General features: G+C 51.7%; 1 protein-coding gene across 1 annotated transcript in view; it reads left to right on the top strand.

Moving 5' to 3' along the window:
* Positions 1 to 19629, top strand: part of LOC116359717 (dedicator of cytokinesis protein 1-like) — a gene marked incomplete at its 5' end in the record, with an annotated part of 464327 nt that overhangs the window by 20606 nt on the left and 424092 nt on the right. The window contains 4 exon segments of the mRNA XM_031813059.1: positions 992 to 1117; positions 2573 to 2697; positions 11615 to 11713; positions 14554 to 14626. Coding sequence (XP_031668919.1) covers positions 992 to 1117; positions 2573 to 2697; positions 11615 to 11713; positions 14554 to 14626 — 423 coding nt within the window.

Below are 19629 nucleotides of genomic sequence, written 5' to 3'. Positions count from 1 at the left end.
TATGTTGGTAGTAGCTTCCTTAACAACGGTCTCTAGTCCCTCCCTGTTCCCAGGTCTGTTGAGATCGTCATATGTTGGTAGTAGCTTCCTTAACAACGGTCTCTAGTCCCTCCCTGTTCCCAGGTCTGTTGAGATCGTCATATGTTGGTAGTAGCTTCCTTAACAACGGTCTCTAGTCCCTCCCTCCCTGTTCCCAGGTCTGTTGAGATCGTCATATGTTGGTAGTAGCTTCCTTAACAACGGTCTCTAGTCCCTCCCTCCCTGTTCCCAGGTCTGTTGAGATCGTCATATGTTGGTAGTAGCTTCCTTAACAACGGTCTCTACTCCCTCCCTGTTCCCAGGTCTGTTGAGATCGTCATATGTTGGTAGTAGCTTCCTTAAAAACGGTATCTAGTCCCTCCCTCCCTGTTCCCAGGTCTGTTGAGATCGTCATATGTTGGTAGTAGCTTCCTTAACAACGGTCTCTAGTCCCTCCCTCCCTGTTCCCAGGTCTGTTGAGATCGTCATATGTTGGTAGTAGCTTCCTTAAAAACGGTCTCTACTCCCTCCCTCCCTGTTCCCAGGTCTGTTGAGATCGTCATATGTTGGTAGTAGCTTCCTTAAAAACGGTCTCTAGTCCCTCCCTCCCTGTTCCCAGGTCTGTTGAGATCGTCATATGTTGGTAGTAGCTTCCTTAACAACGGTCTCTAGTCCCTCCCTCCCTGTTCCCAGGTCTGTTGAGATCGTCATATGTTGGTAGTAGCTTCCTTAACAACGGTCTCTAGTCCCTCCCTCCCTGTTCCCAGGTCTGTTGAGATCGTCATATGTTGGTAGTAGCTTCCTTAACAACGGTCTCTACTCCCTCCCTCCCTGTTCCCAGGTCTGTTGAGATCGTCATATGTTGGTAGTAGCTTCCCAACAGTCTCTACTCCCTCCCTGTTCCCAGGTCTGTGGGTGACTCCCTGAAGCTGCTCTGATTTGACTGATAACATGTCGTATTCCCTGTTCCCAGGTCTGTGGGTGACCCTGAAACTGCTTCCGGGTGATATCCATCAGATCAGGAAGGACTTCCCTCACCTGGTTGACCGTTCCACAGCTGTGGCCCGCAAGATGGGCTTCCCAGAGATCATCATGCCAGGTAGCATCATGATCCATTCAGAGATCGTCATACCAGGTAGCATCATGATCCATTCAGAGATCGTCATACCAGGTAGCATCATGATCCATTCAGAGATCGTCAGGCCAGGTTCCTCATGATCCATTCAGAGATCGTCAGGCCAGGTTCCTCATGATCCATTCAGAGATCGTCATACCAGGTAGCATCATGATCCTTTCAGAGATCGTCATACCAGGTAGCATCATGTCATACCAGGTAGCATCATGATCCATTCAGAGATCGTCAGGCCAGGTAGCATCATGTCATACCAGGTAGCATCATGTCATACCAGGTAGCATCATGATCCATTCAGAGATCGTCAGGCCAGGTAGCATCATGCCAGGTAACATCATGATCCTTTCAGAGATCGTCATACCAGGTAACATCATGATCCTTTCAGAGATCGTCATACCAGGTAGTTCTCTCCCTCTCTACCACACCCGCTGTCTCTGAACTCTGAATTTACTCCTGAGGTGCTGACCTGTTGCTCCCTCTACAACCACTGTGATTATTATTATTTGACCCTGCTGGTCATCTATGAACGTTTGAACATCTTGGCCATGTTCTGTTATAATCTCCACCCGGCACAGTCAGAAGAGGACTGGCCACCCCACATAGCCTGGTTCCTCTCTAGGTTTCTAATCTCCACCCGGCAGAGCCAGAAGAGGACTGGCCACCCCTCAGAGCCTGGTTCCTCTCTAGGTTTCTTCCTAGAGTTCTGGCCTTTCTAGGGAGTTTTTCCTAGCCACCGTGCTTCTACACCTGCATTGCTTGCTGTTTGGGGTTTTAGGCTGGGTTTCTGTACAGCACTTTGAGATATCAGCTGATGTACGAAGGGCTTTATAAATAAATTTGATTGATTGATTGATAGTACCATGCTCTCTTTCCACTGTGATATTCACACCGGTGTTAGACTCTATATATGGTCCTAGTCTGACTTGGGGCCAAATTGGGACACAACCCTTTGTCAGTGAGGTCCACGTTCAGCATGCAGGTCTACAGTTAGGACACGACCCTTTGTCAGTGAGGTCCACGTTCAGCATGCAGGTCTACAGTTAAGACATGACCCTTTGTCAGTGAGGTCCACGTTCAGCATGCAGGTCTACAGTTAAGACACAACCCTTTGTCAGTGAGGTCCACATTCAGCATGCAGGTCTACAGTCAGGACACAACCCTTTGTCAGTGAGGTCCACGTTCAGCATGCAGGTCTACAGTTAGGACACGACCCTTTGTCAGTGAGGTCCACGTTCAGCATGCAGGTCTACAGTTAAGACACAACCCTTTGTCAGTGAGGTCCACGTTCAGCATGCAGGTCTACAGTTAGGACACGACCCTTTGTCAGTGAGGTCCACGTTCAGCATGCAGGTCTACAGTTAGGACACGACCCTGTGTCAGTGAGGGGTGTGTGTTCTCATAAGCCTGTTTTTTTCCCCTCAGGTGACGTGCGTAACGATATCTACGTAACCCTGGTTCAGGGAGAGTTTGATAAAGGCAGCAAGTCCACCCCCAAGAATGTCGAGGTCACCATGACAGTCTACGACGAGGACGGAAAGAAACTGGAGGTATTGAGACACCACACACACACACACACACACACACACAGGGATGGAAGGAAAGTGGAGGTACTGACTGACGAATGGATGTTGGTCTCACTGCTTTTTAGACCTCGTTCTGTCCATCTCGTGGTCCGTTTTCTAGAGGTTTGACCTGCTGTAGTTCAGCTCTGAGGAAAGTTCTGTCCACCTCGTTGTCCGTTTTCTAGAGGGTTGACCTGCTGTAGTTCAGCTCTGAGGAAAGTTCTGTCCACCTCGTGGTCCGTTTTCTAGAGGTTTGACCTGGTGTAGTTCAGCTCTGCGGAAAGTTCTGTCCACCTCGTGGTCCGTTTTCTAGAGGTTTGACCTGGTGTAGTTCAGCTCTGAGGAAAGTTCTGTCCACCTCGTGGTCCGTGTTCTAGAGGTTTGACCTGGTGTAGTTCAGCTCTGAGGAAAGTTCTGTCCACCTCGTGGTCCGTTTTCTAGAGGTTTGACCTGGTGTAGTTCAGCTCTGAGGAAAGCCAAACCCTGTGATTTAAGAGTGCTGACCTGACTGCTATTTCTCAATGCTTGGCTATCAGCTTACTGTAGTCCATCAATTCTCCCAAAAAGACTTTCAAACAGAAATGTCCCTGAATGTTTGTGAACGCCAGACAAATGACCATCCTTCTTTAACCCGTCTCCTCCCCTTCATCTACATGTCTCCTCCCCTTCATCTACATGTCTCCTCCCCTTCATCTACATGTCTCCTCCCCTTCATCTACATGTCTCCTCCCCTTCATCTACATGTCTCCTCCCCTTCATCTACATGTCTCCTCCCCTTCATCTACATGTCTCCTCCCCTTCATCTACATGTCTCCTCCCCTTCATCTACATGTCTCCTCCCCTTCATCTACATGTCCCCTCATACAACATCCCTCCCATCTCTCTGGGTCTGATATCCCTCCCATCTCTCTGGGTCTGATATCCTGCAGCCCAGACCCCCCACACCACATCCCTCCCATCTCTCTGGGTCTGATATCCCTCCCATCTCTCTGGGTCTGATATCCTGCAGCCCAGACCCCCCACACCACATCCCTCCCATCTCTCTGGGTCTGATATCCCTCCCATCTCTCTGGGTCTGATATCCTGCAGCCCAGACCCCCCACACCCTCCCATCTCTCTGGGTCTGATATCCCTCCCATCTCTCTGGGTCTGATATCCCTCCCATCTCTCTGGGTCTGATATCCCTCCCATCTCTCTGGGTCTGATATCCTGCAGCCCAGACCCCCCACACCACATCCCTCCCATCTCTCTGGGTCTGATATCCCTCCCATCTCTCTGGGTCTGATATCCTGCAGCCCAGACCCCCCACACCACATCCCTCCCATCTCTCTGGGTCTGATATCCCTCCCATCTCTCTGGGTCTGATATCTTGCATCCCAGACCCCCCACACCACATCCCTCCCATCTCTCTGGGTCTGATATCCCTCCCATCTCTCTGGGTCTGATATCCTGCAGCCCAGACCCCCCACACCATATCCCTCCCATCTCTCTGGGTCTGATATCCTGCAGCCCAGACTCCCCACACCATATCCCTCCCCATCTCTCTGGGTCTGATATCCTGCAGCCCAGACTCCCCACACCATATCCCTCCCATCTCTCTGGGTCTGATATCCTGCAGCCCAGACCCCCTTACACCATATCCCTCCCATCTCTCTGGGTCTGATATCCTGCAGCCCAGACCCCCCACACCATATCCCTCCCATCTCTCTGGGTCTGATATCCCTCCCATCTCTCTGGGTCTGATATCCTGCAGCCCAGACCCCCCACACCATATCCCTCCCATCTCTCTGGGTCTGATATCCTGCAGCCCAGACCCCCCACACCATATCCCTCCCATCTCTCTGGGTCTGATATCCTGCAGCCCAGACCCCCTTACACCATATCCCTCCCATCTCTCTGGGTCTGATATCCTGCAGCCCAGACCCCCCACACCATATCCCTCCCATCTCTCTGGGTCTGATATCCTGCAGCCCAGACCCCCCCACACCATATCCCTCCCATCTCTCTGGGTCTGATATCCTGCAGCCCAGACCTCCCACACCATATCCCTCCCATCTCTCTGGGTCTGATATCCTGCAGCCCAGACCCCCCACACCATATCCCTCCCATCTCTCTGGGTCTGATATCCTGCAGCCCAGACCCCCCACACCATATCCCTCCCATCTCTCTGGGTCTGATATCCTGCAGCCCAGACCCCCCACACCATATCCCTCCCATCTCTCTGGGTCTGATATCCTGCAGCCCAGACCCTCCACACCATATCCCTCCCATCTCTCTGGGTCTGATATCCTGCAGCCCAGACCCCCAACACCATATCCCTCCCATCTCTCTGGGTCTGATATCCTGCAGCCCAGACCCCCCACACCATATCCCTCCCATCTCTCTGGGTCTGATATCCTGCAGCCCAGACCCCCTCACACCATATCCCTCCCATCTCTCTGGGTCTGATATCCTGCAGCCCAGACCCCCCACACCATATCCCTCCCATCTCTCTGGGTCTGATATCCTGCAGCCCAGACCCCCCACACCATATCCCTCCCATCTCTCTGGGTCTGATATCCTGCAGCCCAGACCCCCCACACCATATCCCTCCCATCTCTCTGGGTCTGATATCCTGCAGCCCAGACCCCCCACACCATATCCCTTAGTGTTTTATGTATCGTAGACTCGTCAACAGAGATGTCAGCATGTTCCAGAGATTCTGTAGGTCTTTAGTTAACACTCTAGGATTCTTCTTAACCTCATTGAACATTCTGCGCTGTGCTCTTTCAGTCGTGTTTGCAGGACGGCCACAATTTGTCTTAGCGTGGACTGATGAACGTCAAGGCTTTTAGAGATACTTTTCAACCCTTTCCAGCTTTATGCAAGTTGACAATTCTTCATCTTAGGTTTTCTGAGGTCTCTTCTGTTCGAGGCCTGGGTCACATCAGGCAATGCTTCTTGTGAACAGCAAACTAACATTGTGAGTGTTTTTTATAGGGCAAGGCAGCTCTAACCAACATCTCCAATCTCATCTCATTGATTGGACTCCAGGTTAGCTGACTCCTGACTCCAATTATCTTTTGGAGAAGTCATTAGCCTTGGGGGGTTCACATACTTTTCCCAACCTACACTGTGAATGTTTAAATTATGTATTCAATATAGACAAGAGAAATACAATAATCTGTATTTTTGTGTGTTGTGTGTTATTAGTGTTTTTGTGTGTTGTGTGTTATTAGTTTAAGCACGCCACGTTTGTCTATTGTTGTGACTAGATGATCAGATTTGGTGACTAATCTATGCATGAATCCAGGTAATCCCAAAGGGTTCACATACTTGTCCTTGTCGCTGTATATTCACACAATACAACGACATTCTCCTCCTCTCACACAATACAACGACATTCTCCTCCTCTCACACAGAGGACATGACATTCTCCTCCTCTCTCACAGAAGACATGACATTCCTCCTCCTCTCACACAATACAACGACATTCTCCTCCTCTCACACAGAGGACATGACATTCTCCTCCTCTCACACAGAGGACATGACATTCTCCTCCTCTCTCACAGAGGACATGACATTCTCCTCCTCTCTCACAGAGGACATGACATTCTCCTCCTCTCTCACAGAGGACATGACATTCTCCTCCTCTTACACAGAGGACATGACATTCTCCTCCTCTTACACAGAGGACATGACATTCTCCTCCTCTCACACAGAGGACATGACATTCTCCTCCTCTCACACAGAGGACATGACATTCTCCTCCTCTCACACAGAGGACATGACATTCTCCTCCTCACACAATACAACGACATTCTCCTCCTCTCACACAGAGGACATGACATTCTCCTCCTCTCACACAGAGGACATGACATTCTCCTCCTCTCACACAGAGGACATGACATTCTCCTCCTCACACAATACAACGACATTCTCCTCCTCTCACACAGAGGACATGACTTTCTCCTCCTCTCACACAGAGGACATGACATTCTCCTCCTCTCTCACAGAGGACATGACATTCTCCTCCTCTCTCACAGAGGACATGACATTCTCCTCCTCTCTCACAGAGGACATGACATTCTCCTCCTCTCTCACAGAGGACATGACATTCTCCTCCTCTCTCACAGAGGACATGACATTCTCCTCCTCTCACACAGAGGACATGACATTCTCCTCCTCTCACACAATACAACGACATTCTCCTCCTCTCTCACAGAGGACATGACATTCTCCTCCTCTCTCACAGAGGACATGACATTCTCCTCCTCTCTCACAGAGGACATGACATTCTCCTCCTCTCTCACAGAGGACATGACATTCTCCTCCTCTCTCACAGAGGACATGACATTCTCCTCCTCTCTCACAGAGGACATGACATTCTCCTCCTCTCTCACAGAGGACATGACATTCTCCTCCTCTCTCACAGAGGACATGACATTCTCCTCCTCTCACACAGAGGACATGACATTCTCCTCCTCTCACACAATACAACGACATTCTCCTCCTCTCTCACAGAGGACATGACATTCTCCTCCTCTCACACAGAGGACATGACATTCTCCTCCTCTCACACAATACAACGACATTCTCCTCCTCTCTCACAGAGGACATGACATTCTCCTCCTCTCTCACAGAGGACATGACATTCTCCTCCTCTCTCACAGAGGACATGACATTCTCCTCCTCTCTCACAGAGGACATGACATTCTCCTCCTCTCTCACAGAGGACATGACATTCTCCTCCTCTCTCACAGAGGACATGACATTCTCCTCCTCTCACAGAGGACATGACATTCTCCTCCTCTCTCACAGAGGACATGACATTCTCCTCCTCTCACAGAGGACATGACATTCTCCTCCTCTCACACAATACAACGACATTCTCCTCCTCTCACACAGAGGACATGACATTCTCCTCCTCTCACACAGAGGACATGACATTCTCCTCCTCTCTCACAGAGGACATGACATTCTCCTCCTCTCTCACAGTGGCTTCTGACTGACTGTGGCTCCTCTGACTGACTGTGGCTCCTCTGACTGACTGTGGCTCCTCTGACTGACTGTGGCTCCTCTGACTGACTGTGGTGCCTCTGACTGACTGTGGTTCCTCTGACTGACTGTGGTTCCTCTGACTGACTGTGGTTCCTCTGACTAACTGTGGTGCCTCTGACTGACTGTGGTGCCTCTGACTGACTGTGGTGCCTCTGACTGTGGTGCCTCTGACTGACTGTGGTGCCTCTGACTGACTGTGGTGCCTCGGACTAACTGTGGTGCCTCTGACTGACTGTGGTGCCTCTGACTGACTGTGGTGCCTCTGACTGTGGTGCCTCTGACTGACTGTGGTGGCCTCTGACTGGCTGTGGTGCCTCTGACTGACTGTGGTTCCTCTGACTGACTGTGGTTCCTCTGACTGACTGTGGTTCCTCTGACTGACTGTGCTGTGGTGCCTCTGACTGACTGTGGTGCCTCTGACTGACTGTGGTGCCTCTGACTGACTGTGGTGCCTCTGACTGACTGTGGTGCCTCTGACTGACTGTGGTGCCTCTGACTGACTGTGGTGCCTCTGACTGTGGTGCCTCTGACTGACTGTGGTGCCTCTGACTGGCTGTGGTGCCTCTGACTGGCTGTGGTGCCTCTGGCTGACTGCGGTGCCTCTGACTGCGGTGCCTCTGACTGACTGCGGTGCCTCTGACTGACTGCGGTGCCTCTGACTGACTGCGGTGCCTCTGACTGACTGACGATAACAACCAGCTAGGCGTGTGTAGGCTACCGGTACCTCATTTGAATAAAAACTGTCATGAAATGGTTGTTTTCTTAACATTCAGAATGTCATGGTCTATCCTGGTAGGCTACGATGTGACAGATCATCATGTTGTTGTTAATAGAGACCTACTGCTCTTGCAAGTAACGTGTCTGGAGGAGGTTGAGGGACCACTGACCTGGTTGATAGAAAATCATATATGAATGTCTCCCTCCCTCCCTCCCTCCCTCCCTCCCTCCCTCCCTCCCTCCCGTCCCGTCCCGTCCCTCCCGTCCCGTCCCTCCCTCCCGTACTCCCCTCCCGTCCCTCCCTCCCGTACTCCCCTTCCGTCCCTCCCTCCCGTACTCCCCTCCCGTCCCTCCCTCCCGTACTCCCCTCCCGTCCCTCCCTCCCGTACTCCCCTCCCGTCCCTCCCTCCCGTACTCCCCTCCCGTCCCGTCCCTCCCTCCCGTACTCCCCTCCCTCCCACCCACCCTCCCCCACCACGTAGGGCATAGTGGTTTACAGCGAGGCCATGACCCACCACAGGGATCCACTGGGGAAAGATAATGACTTGTCTGGACCAGGAGCACCAGCTGGTCTCTTCAGCAACACATGTACACACACACACCACGCACACGCGCGCACACACACACGCACACGCATGCACACGCAGCAGTGGTCAGTTTAATATTTAATTTCTAATTTCTTTCTAATTAAGCAGGGTGTCTTCTGGGGACTTGGGTTGGTGGACAGACTGGCTGGAGTTCCTGCTTTATATTAACAGAGCCTTAAGCTGATGATACTGGCCCCAGGGCCTCTATAGGTCAGTTAGTAGAACATGGTCCTCTGTAGTTCAGTTAGTAGAACATGGTCCTCTGTAGGTCAGTTAGTAGAACACGGTCCTCTGTAGTTCAGTTAGTAGAACATGGTCCTCTGTAGTTAGTAGAACATGGTCCTCTGTAGTTCAGTCAGTAGAACATGGTCCTCTGTAGTTCAGTCAGTAGAACATGGTCCTCTGTAGTTCAGTTAGTAGAACATGGTCCTCTGTAGGTCAGTTAGTAGAACATGGTCCTCTGTAGTTCAGTTAGTAGAACATGGTCATCTGTAGTTCAGTTAGTAGAACATGGTCCTCTGTAGTTAGTAGAACATGGTCCTCTGTAGTTCAGTCAGTAGAACACAGTCCTCTGTAGGTCAGTTAGTAGAACATGGTCCTCTGTAGGTCAGTTAGTAGAACATGGTCCTCTGTAGTTAGTAGAACATGGTCCTCTGTAGTTCAGTTAGTAGAACATGGTCCTCTGTAGTTCAGTTAGTAGAACATGGTCCTCTGTAGGTCAGTTAGTAGAACATGGTCCTCTGTAGGTCAGTTAGTAGAACATGGTCCTCTGTAGGTCTGTTTAGTAGAACATGGTCCTCTGTAGTTCAGTTAGTAGAACATGGTCCTCTGTAGTTCAGTTAGTAGAACATGGTCCTCTGTAGGTCAGTTAGTAGAACATGGTCCTCTGTAGTTCAGTCAGTAGAACATGGTCCTCTGTAGTTCAGTCAGTAGAACATGGTCCTCTGTAGTTCAGTTAGTAGAACATGGTCCTCTGTAGTTCAGTTAGTAGAACATGGTCCTCTGTAGGTCAGTTAGTAGAACATGGTCCTCTGTAGGTCAGTTAGTAGAACATGGTCCTCTGTAGTTCAGTCAGTAGAACATGGTCCTCTGTAGTTCAGTTAGTAGATCATGGTCCTCTGTAGTTCAGTCAGTAGAACATGGTCCTCTGTAGTTCAGTTAGTAGAACATGGTCCTCTGTAGTTCAGTTAGTAGAACATGGTCCTCTGTAGTTCAGTTAGTAGAACATGGTCCTCTGTAGGTCAGTTAGTAGAACATGGTCCTCTGTAGTTCAGTTAGTAGATCATGGTCCTCTGTAGTTAGTAGAACATGGTTCTCTGTAGTTAGTAGAACATGGTCCTCTGTAGTTCAGTTAGTAGAACATGGTCCTCTGTAGTTCAGTTAGTAGATCATGGTCCTCTGTAGTTAGTAGAACATGGTCCTCTGTAGTTCAGTTAGTAGAACATGGTCCTCTGTAGTTGTTAGTAGAACATGGCTTTTACAGTATAGTGGTTTGATTCCCGAGTCCACCCGTATGTAAAATGTACGGATAACTTTAAGTTGCTTTGGATTAAAGCTTCTGCTAAATGGTATTTATTATTATATTAAAATTCACTCTCCATTCCACTGTTCTCTCTCTCTCCTCTCTCCTCGCTATCCCCTCTCTTCTTCTCTCTCCCTTATCGCTCTCCCTCTCTTCTCTCTCTCTCATCGCTATTCCCCTCTTCCTTTCGCTCTCCCCATCTATCCGTCGCTCTCCCCCTCCTCCTCTCCCTCGCTTTCCCCCTCTCTCCCCGCGCTCCACTTCTCCCCCTGCTTCCCCATCTCTTCTCTCTCTCTCTCTCTCTCTCGACTTCTGCTTCTCTAGCTCTCCCCCTTCTTGCTATGATCCCTCGACCTCCCCCTCTCTCTCCCCCCCTCTCTACTTCCCTCTCTCTCTCTCTCTCTCTATCTCTCTTCTCTCTCTCTCTCTCTCTCTCTCTCTCGCTCTCTCTCTCTCGCTCTCTCTCTCTCTCTCGTCTCTCTCTCTCTCTCTTCTCTTCTCTCTCTCTCTCTCTCTCTCTCTGCTCTCCCTCGCGCCCCCTCTCTCTCTCTCGCTCTCCCCGTCTCCCCCTCTCTCTCTCTCTCTCTCTCCCTCGCTCTCCCCCCTCTCTCTCTCTCTCTCTCTCCCTCGCTCTCCCCCTCTCTCTCTCTCTTCTCTCCCTCGCTCTCCCCCCTCTCTCTCTCTCTCTCCTCCCTCGCTCTCCCCCCCTCTCTCTCTCTCTCTCTCTCCCTCGCTCTCCCCCCTCTCTCTCTCTCTCTCTCGCTCTCCCTCGCTCTCCCCCCCCTCTCTCTCTCTCTCTCTCCCTCGCTCTCCCCCCCTCTCTCTCTCTCTCTCTCCTCGCTCTCCCCTCTCTCTTTCTCTCTCTCTCCCTCCTCCCCCCTCTCCCCCCCTCTCTCCCCCTCTCTTCTCTGTCTCTGTCTCTGTCTCTGTCTCTGTCTCTGTCTCTCTCTCTCTCTTCTCTCTCTCTCTCTCTCTCTCTCTCTCTCTCTCTCTCTCTCTTCTCTCTCTCTCTTCTCTCTCTCTCTCTCTCTTTCAGAACGTGATGTTCCCTGGTGCTGGAGATGAGGGCATCTTGGAGTACAAGTCTGTCATCTACTACCAGATCAAACAGCCACGCTGGTTTGAAACCATCAAGGTTTGTCTTGTATCCTTGTGTTTTTGTGTGTGTGTACATGTACATGTGTGTACTTTATTGGGATGCATTGAGTTTCATTTAGCTGTCGTCTCCTGTCTTACTGTTGAACCTCAAGGTTGCCATCCCTATGAAGACGTGAACCGAAGTCACCTGCGATTCACCTTCCGTCACCGATCATCTCAAGAATGTAGTACAAATGTGAATGTGTTTAAGTGTTTTTTGACTTTATTAACTGAGATTGAGAGGATGACAGTGGGAGAGATGGATGAGAGGATGGCAGTGGGGAGAGTGGGAGATAGAGGATGACAATGGGGGAGAGATGGAGAGAGGTGACAGTGGGGAAAGATGGGAGAGAGGGTGACAGTGGGGAAAGATGGAGAGAGGGGTGACAGTGGGGAAAGATTGGAGAGAGGGGGTGACCGTGGGAAATGATGGAGAGAGGGTGACAGTGGGAAGAGATGAGAGAGGGTGACAGTGGGAAGAGATGGAGAGGGATGACAGTGGGGAAAGATGGAGAGAGGATGACAGTGGGGAAAGATGGAGAGGGGATGACAGTGGGGAAAGATGGAGAGAGGGTGACAGTGGGGAAAGATGGAGACAGGATGACAGTGGGGAAGATGGAGAGAGGATGGACAGTAGATAGAGAGGATGACTGTGGGGAAAGATGGAGAGAGGATGACAGTGGGGAAAGATGGAGAGAGGATGACAGTGGGAAAGATGGAGAGAGGGTGACAGTGGGAAAGATGGAGAGAGGGTGACAGTGGGAAAGATGGAGAGAGGGTGACAGTGGGGTGGATAGGGATATGGAGAGAGGATGGACAGTTGGGAAAGGATGGAGAGAGGGTGACAGGGGGAAAGATGGAGTAGAAGATGACAGTGAGAATAAGAGGTATGGTGGTGAAAGTGGGTGAAGGTGGAAGAGTAGGGTGTACAGTGGGGAAAGATGTGAGAGAGGGTGTGACAGTTGGGGAAAAGATGGAGAGAGGGTGTACAGTGGGGTGGAAGATGGAGAGAGATGACAGTGGGGAAAGATGGAGAGAGGAGACAGTGGGGATATAGATGGAGAGAGGTGACAGGGGAAATTGGAGATTGGAGAGTATGAGTTGGGGTAGGATGAGATAGATGGAGACAGGGGGAAAGATGGAGAGAGGAATGTATACATGTGAGGGAAGATGGAGAGGTGATGACAGTGGGAAAGACGGAAGAGAGGTGTGACAGTGGGGAAAGATGGAGACAGGATGACAGTGGGAAAGATGGAGAGAGGATGACAGTGGGGAAAGATGGAGAGAGGGTGACAGTGGGAAGAGATGGAGAGAGGATGACAGTGGGAAGAGATGGAGAGAGGATGACAGTGGGGAAAGATGGAGAGGGGATGACAGTGGGGAAAGATGGAGAGAGGATGACAGTGGGAAGAGATGGAGAGAGGGTGACAGTGGGAAGAGATGGAGAGAGGATGACAGTGGGGAAAGATGGAGAGAGGATGACAGTGGGGAAAGATGGAGAGGGGATGACAGTGGGGAAAGATGGAGAGAGGGTGACAGTGGGGAAAGATGGAGACAGGATGACAGTGGGGAAAGATGGAGAGAGGATGACAGTAGATAAAGAGAGGATGACAGTGGGGAAAGATGGAGAGAGGATGACAGTGGGGAAAGATGGAGAGAGGATGACAGTGGGGAAAGATGGAGAGAGGGTGACAGTGGGGAAAGATGGAGAGAGGGTGACAGTGGGGAAAGATGGAGAGAGGGTGACAGTGGGGAAAGATGGAGAGAGGATGACAGTGGGGAAAGATGGAGAGAGGGTGACAGTGGGGAAAGATGGAGAGAGGATGACAGTGGAGAAAGATGGAGAGTGACAGTGGGGAAAGATGGAGAGAGGGTGACAGTGGGGAAAGATGGAGAGAGGGTGACAGTGGGGAAAGATGGAGAGAGGGTGACAGTGGGGAAAGATGGAGAGAGGATGACAGTGGGGAAGATGGAGAGAGGATGACAGTGGGGAAAGATGGAGAGAGGGTGACAGTGAGAGATGGAGAGAGGATGACAGTGGGAAGAGATGGAAGAGGATGACAGTGGGGAAAGATGGAGAGAGGACGACAGTGGGAAAGATGGAGAGGGGATACAGTGGGGAAAGACGAGAGAGGGTGACAGTGGGGAAAGATGGAGAGGAATGACAGTGGGAAAGATGGAGAGAGGATGACAGTGGGGAAAGATGGAGAGAGGGTGCAGTGGGAAGAGATGGAGAGAGGATGAACAGTGGGAAGAGATGGAGAGAGGATGACAGTGGAAGAGATGGAAGAGAGGATGACAGTGGGAAAGATGGAGAGAGGATGACAGTGGGAAAGATGGGAGGGGATGACAGTGGGGAAGGATGGAGAGAGGATGCGGTGGTGAAAGATGGAGAGAGGATGACAGTGGGGAAGATGGAGAGAGGATGACAGTGGGGAAAGATGGAGAGAGGGTGACAGTGGGGAAAGATGGAGAGAGGGTGACAGTGGGGAAAAGATGGAGAGAGGGTGACAGTGGGGAGAGAGGATGACAGTGGGGAAAGATAGAGAGGGTGACAGTGGGGAAAGATGGGAGAGGGTGACAGTGGGGAAAGATGGNTCTCTCTCTCTCTCTCTCGAAACGTGATGTTCCCTGGTGCCTGGAGATGAGGGCATCTTGGAGTACAAGTCTGTCATCTACTACCAGATCAAACAGCCACGCTGGTTGAAAACCATTCAAGGTTTGTCTTGTATCCTTGTGTTTTTGTTGTGTGTGTACATGTACATGTGTGTACTTTCATTTGGGATGCATTGAGTTTCATTTAGCTGTCTGTCTCCTGTCTTACTGTTGAACCTCAAGGTTGCCATCCCTATTGAAGACGTGAACCGAAGTCACCTGCGATTCACCTTCCGTCACCGATCATCTCAAGAATGTAAGTACAAATGTGAATGTGTTTTAAGGTCTTTTCTGACTCTTTATTTAACTGAGATAGAGAGGATGACAAGTGGGGAGAGATGGGAGAGAGGATGGCAGTGGGGAGAGATGGAGAGAGGATGACAGTGGCGGAGAGATTGGAGAGAGGGTGACAGTGGGGAAAGATGGAGAGAGGGTGACACGTGGGGAAATATGGAGAGAGGGGTGACAGTGGGGAAAGATGGAGGAGAGGGGGTGACCGTGGGGAAAGATGGAGAGAGGGGTGACAGTGGGAAGAGATGGAGGAGAGGGTGACAGTGGGAAGAGATGGAGAGAGGATGACAGTGGGGGAAAGATGGAGAGAGGAGGACAGTGGGGGAAAGATGGGAGGGAGGTGACAGTGGGGAAAGATGGACGAGAGGGTGACAGTGGGGAAAGATGGAGACAGGATGACAGTGGGAAAGATGGAGAGAGTATGACAGTAGATAAAGAGAGATGGACTGTGGGGGGAAAGATGGAAGAGAGGATGACGTGGAGGGAAAGATGGAGAGAGGATGACAGTGGGGAAAGATGGAGAGGGTGACAGTGGGGAAAGATGGAGGAGAGGGTGACAGTGGGGAAAGATGGGAGAGAGGTGACAGTGGGGAAAGATGGAGAGAGGGTGACAGTGGGGAAAGATGGAGAGAGGATGACAGTGGGGAAGATGGAGAGAGGTGACAGTGGGGAAAGTGGAGAGGAGGACGTGGAAGATGGACAGTGGGGAAGATGGAGAGAGGGTGACAGTGGGGAAAGATGGAGAGAGGGGTGACAGTGGGGAAAGATGGAAGAGAGGTGACAGTGGGGAAAGATGGAGAGAGGATGACAGTGGGGAAAGATGGAGAGAGGATGACAGTGGGAAAAGATGGAGAGAGGATGAAGACAGTGGGACGAGATGGAGAGAGGATGACAGTGGGAAGAGATGGAGAGAGGATGACAGTGGGGAAAGATGGAGAGAGGAGGCGACAGTGGGGAAAGATGGAGAGTGGATGACAGTGGGGAAAGACGGAGAGAGGGTGACAGTGGGGAAGATGGAGAGACAGGATGACAGTGGGGAAAGATGGAGAGAGGATGACAGTGGGGAAAGATGGAGAGAGGGTGACAGTGGGAAGAGATGGAGAGAGGATGACAGTGGGAAGAGATGGAGAGAGGATGACAGTGGGGAAAGATGGAAGAGGGGATGACAGTGGGGAAAGATGGAGAGAGGATGACAGTGGAAGAGATGGAGAGAGGGGTGACAGTGGGAAGAGATGGAGAGAGGATGACAGTGGGGAAAGATGGAGAGAGGATGACAGTGGGGAAAGAGGAGAGGGGGATGACAGTGGGGAAAGATGGAGAGAGGGTGACAGTGGGGGAAGATGGAGACAGGATGACAGTGGGGAAGATGGAGAGAGGATGACAGTAGATAAAGAGAGGATGACAGTGGGGAAAGATGGAGAGAGGATGACAGTGGGGAAAGATGGAGAGAGGATGACAGTGGGGAAAGATGGAGAGAGGGTGACAGTGGGGAAAGATGGAGAGAGGGTGACAGTGGGAAGATGGAGAGAGGGTGACGTGGGGAAAGATGGAGAGAGGATGACAGTGGGGAAAGATGGAGAGAGGGTGACAGGGGGAAAGATGGGAGAGAGGATGACCAGTGGAGAAAGATGGAGAGTGACAGTGGGGAAAGATGGAGAGAGGGTGACAGTGGGGAAAGATGGAGAGAGGGTGACAGTGGGGAAAGATGGAGAGAGGGTGACAGTGGGGAAAGATGGAGAGAGGGATGACAGTGGGGAAAGATGGAGAGAGGATGACAGTGGGGAAGAAGATGGAGGAGAGGGTGACAGTGGGAAGAGATGGAGAGAGGATGACAGTGGGAAGAGATTGGAGAGAGGATGACAGTGGGGAAAGATGAGAGAGGAGGACGACAGTGGGGAAAGATGGAGAGGGGATGACAGTGGGGAAAGACGGAGAGAGGGTGACAGTGGGGAAAGATGGAGACAGGATGACAGTGGGGAAAGATGGAGAGAGGATGACAGTGGGGAAAGATGGAGAGAGGGTGACAGTGGGAAGAGATGGGAGAGAGGATGACAGTGGGAAGAGATGGGAGAGAGGGTGACAGTGGGAAGAGATGGAGAGAGGATGACAGTGGGAAGAGATGGAGAGAGGATGACAGTGGGGAAAGATGGAGAGGGGATGACAGTGGGGGGAAAGATGGAGAGAGGATGACAGTGGTGAAAGATGGAGAGAGGATGACAGTGGGGAAAGATGGAGAGAGGATGACAGTGGGGAAAGATGGAGAGAGGTGACAGTGGGGAAAGATGGAGAGAGGGTGACAGTGGGGAAAAGATGGGAGAGGAGGGTGACAGTGGGGAGAGAGGATGACAGTGGGGAAAGATGGAGAGAGGGTGACAGTGGGGAAAGATGGAGAGAGGGTGACAGTGGGGGAAAGATGGAGAGAGGGGGTGACAGTGGGGAAAGATGGAGAGAGGGTGACAGTGGGGAAAGATGGAGAGAGGGTGACAATGGGGAAAGATGGAGAGATGGTGACAGTGGGGAAAGAGGAGAGAGGGGATGACAGTGGGAAAGATGGAGATAGGGGTGACAGTGGAAAGAGATGGAGAGAGGGTGAAAGTGGGAAGAGATGGAGATGAGGGTGACAGTGGGAAGGGAAAGATGGAGAGAGGGTGGTGACAGTGGGGAAAGATGGAGAGAGGATGACATTGGGAAAGATGGAGAGAGGGTGACCGTGGGGGAAAGATGGAGAGAGGGTGACAGTGGGGAAAGACTGGAGAGAGGGTGAAGTGGGGAAAGATGGAGAGAGAGAGGGTGACAGTAGGGAAAGATGGAGAGAGGGTGACCAGTGGGAAAGATGGAGAAGAGGGTGACAGTGGGGAAAGATGGAGAGAGGGGGTGGACAGTTGGGGAAAGCATGGAGAGAGGGTGACAGTGGGGAAAATTGGAGAGAGGGTGACAGTGGGAAAGATGGAGAGAGGGTGACAGTGGGGAAAGATGGAGAGAGGGTGACAGTGGGGAGAGAGGATGACAGTGGGGAAAGATGGAGAGAGGGTGACAGTGGGGAAAGATGGAGAGAGGGTGACAGTGGGGAAAGATGGAGAGAGGGTGACAGTGGGGAAAGATGGAGAGAGGGTGACAGTGGGGAAAGATGGAGAGAGGGTGACAGTGGGGAAAGATGGAGAGAGGGGATGACAGTGGGGAAAGATGGAGAGAGGGTGACAGTGGGAAGAGATGGAGAGAGGGTGACAGTGGGAAGAGATGGAGAGAGGGTGACAGTGGGGAAGATGGAGAGAGGATGACAGTGGGGAAAGATGGAGAGAGGATGACATTGGGGGAAAGATGGAGAGAGGGTGACAGTGGGGAAAGATGGAGAGAGGGTGACAGTGGGGAAAGATGGAGAGAGGGTGATAGTAGGGAAAGATGGGAGAGAGGGTGACAGTGGGGAAAGATGGAGAGAGGGGATGACAGTGGGGAAGATGGAGAGAGGATGACAGTGGGGAAAGATGGAGAGAGGGGTGACAGTGGGAAGAGATGGAGGATGACAGTGGGGAAAGATGGAGAGAGGATGACAGTGGGGAAAGATGGAGAGGGGATGACAGTGGGGAAAGATGGAGAGAGGGTGACAGTGGGGAAAGATGGAGACAGGATGACAGTGGGGAAAGATGGAGAGAAGATGACAGTGGGAAAAAGATGGAGAGAGGATGACAGTGGGGAAAGATGGAGAGAGGGTGACAGTGGGAAGAGATGGAGAGAGGGTGACAGTGGGAAGAGATGGAGAGAGGATGACAGTGGGGAAAGATGGAGAGAGGGTGACAGTGGGGAAAGATGGAGACAGGATGACAGTGGGGAAAGATGGAGAGAAGATGACTGGGGAAAGATGGAGAGAGGATGACAGTGGGGAAAGATGGAGAGAGGATGACAGTGGGGAAAGATGGAGAGAGGGGTGACAGTGGGAAGAGATGGAGAGAGGATGACAGTGGGAAGAGATGGAGAGAGGATGACAGTGGGGAAAGATGGAGAGGGGATGACAGTGGGGAAGATGGAGAGAGGATGACAGTGGTGAAAGATGGAGAGAGGATGACAGTGGGGAAAGATGGAGAGAGGATGACCGTGGGGAAAGATGGAGAGAGGGTGACAGTGGGGAAAGATGGAGAGAGGGTGACAGTGGGGAAAGATGGAGAGAGGGTGACAGTGGGGAGAGAGGATGACAGTGGGGAAAGATGGAGAGAGGGTGACAGTGGGGAAAGATGGAGAGAGGGTGACAGTGGGGAAAGATGGAGAGAGGGTGACAGTGGGGAAAGATGGAGAGAGGGTGACAGTGGGGAAAGATGGAGAGAGGGTGACAGTGGGGGAAAGATGGAGAGAGGGTGACAGTGGGGAAAGATGGAGAGATGGTGAACAGTGGGGAAAGATGGAGAGAGGGGATTGACAGTGGGGAAAGATGGAGAGAGAGGGTGACAGTGGGAAGAGATGGAGAGAGGGTGACAGTGGGAAGAGATGGAGAGAGGGTGACAGTGGGGAAAGATGGAGAGAGGGTGACAGTGGGGAAAGATGGAGAGAGGATGACATTGGGGAAAGATGGAGAGAGGGTGACAGTGGGGAAAGATGGAGAGAGGGTGACAGTGGGGAAAGATGGAGAGAGGGTGACAGTAGGGAAAGATGGAGAGAGGGTGACAGTGGGGAAAGATGGAGAGAGGGTGACAGTGGGGAAAGATGGAGAGAGGGTGACAGTGGGGAAAGATGGAGAGAGGGTGACAGTGGGGAAAGATGGAGAGAGGGTGACAGTGGGGAAAGATGGAGAGAGGGTGACAGTGGGGAAAGATGGAGAGAGGGTGACAGTGGGGAGAGAGGATGACAGTGGGGAAAGATGGAGAGAGGGTGACAGTGGGGAAAGATGGAGAGAGGGTGACAGTGGGGAAAGATGGAGAGAGGGTGACAGTGGGGAAAGATGGAGAGAGGGTGACAGTGGGGAAAGATGGAGAGATGGTG

The sequence above is a fragment of the Oncorhynchus kisutch genome, unplaced genomic scaffold (assembly GCF_002021735.2).
Source record: "Oncorhynchus kisutch isolate 150728-3 unplaced genomic scaffold, Okis_V2 Okis04b-Okis11a_hom, whole genome shotgun sequence".
NCBI lineage: Eukaryota > Metazoa > Chordata > Actinopteri > Salmoniformes > Salmonidae > Oncorhynchus > Oncorhynchus kisutch.
This window is presented reverse-complemented; position numbering and strand designations above follow the sequence as displayed.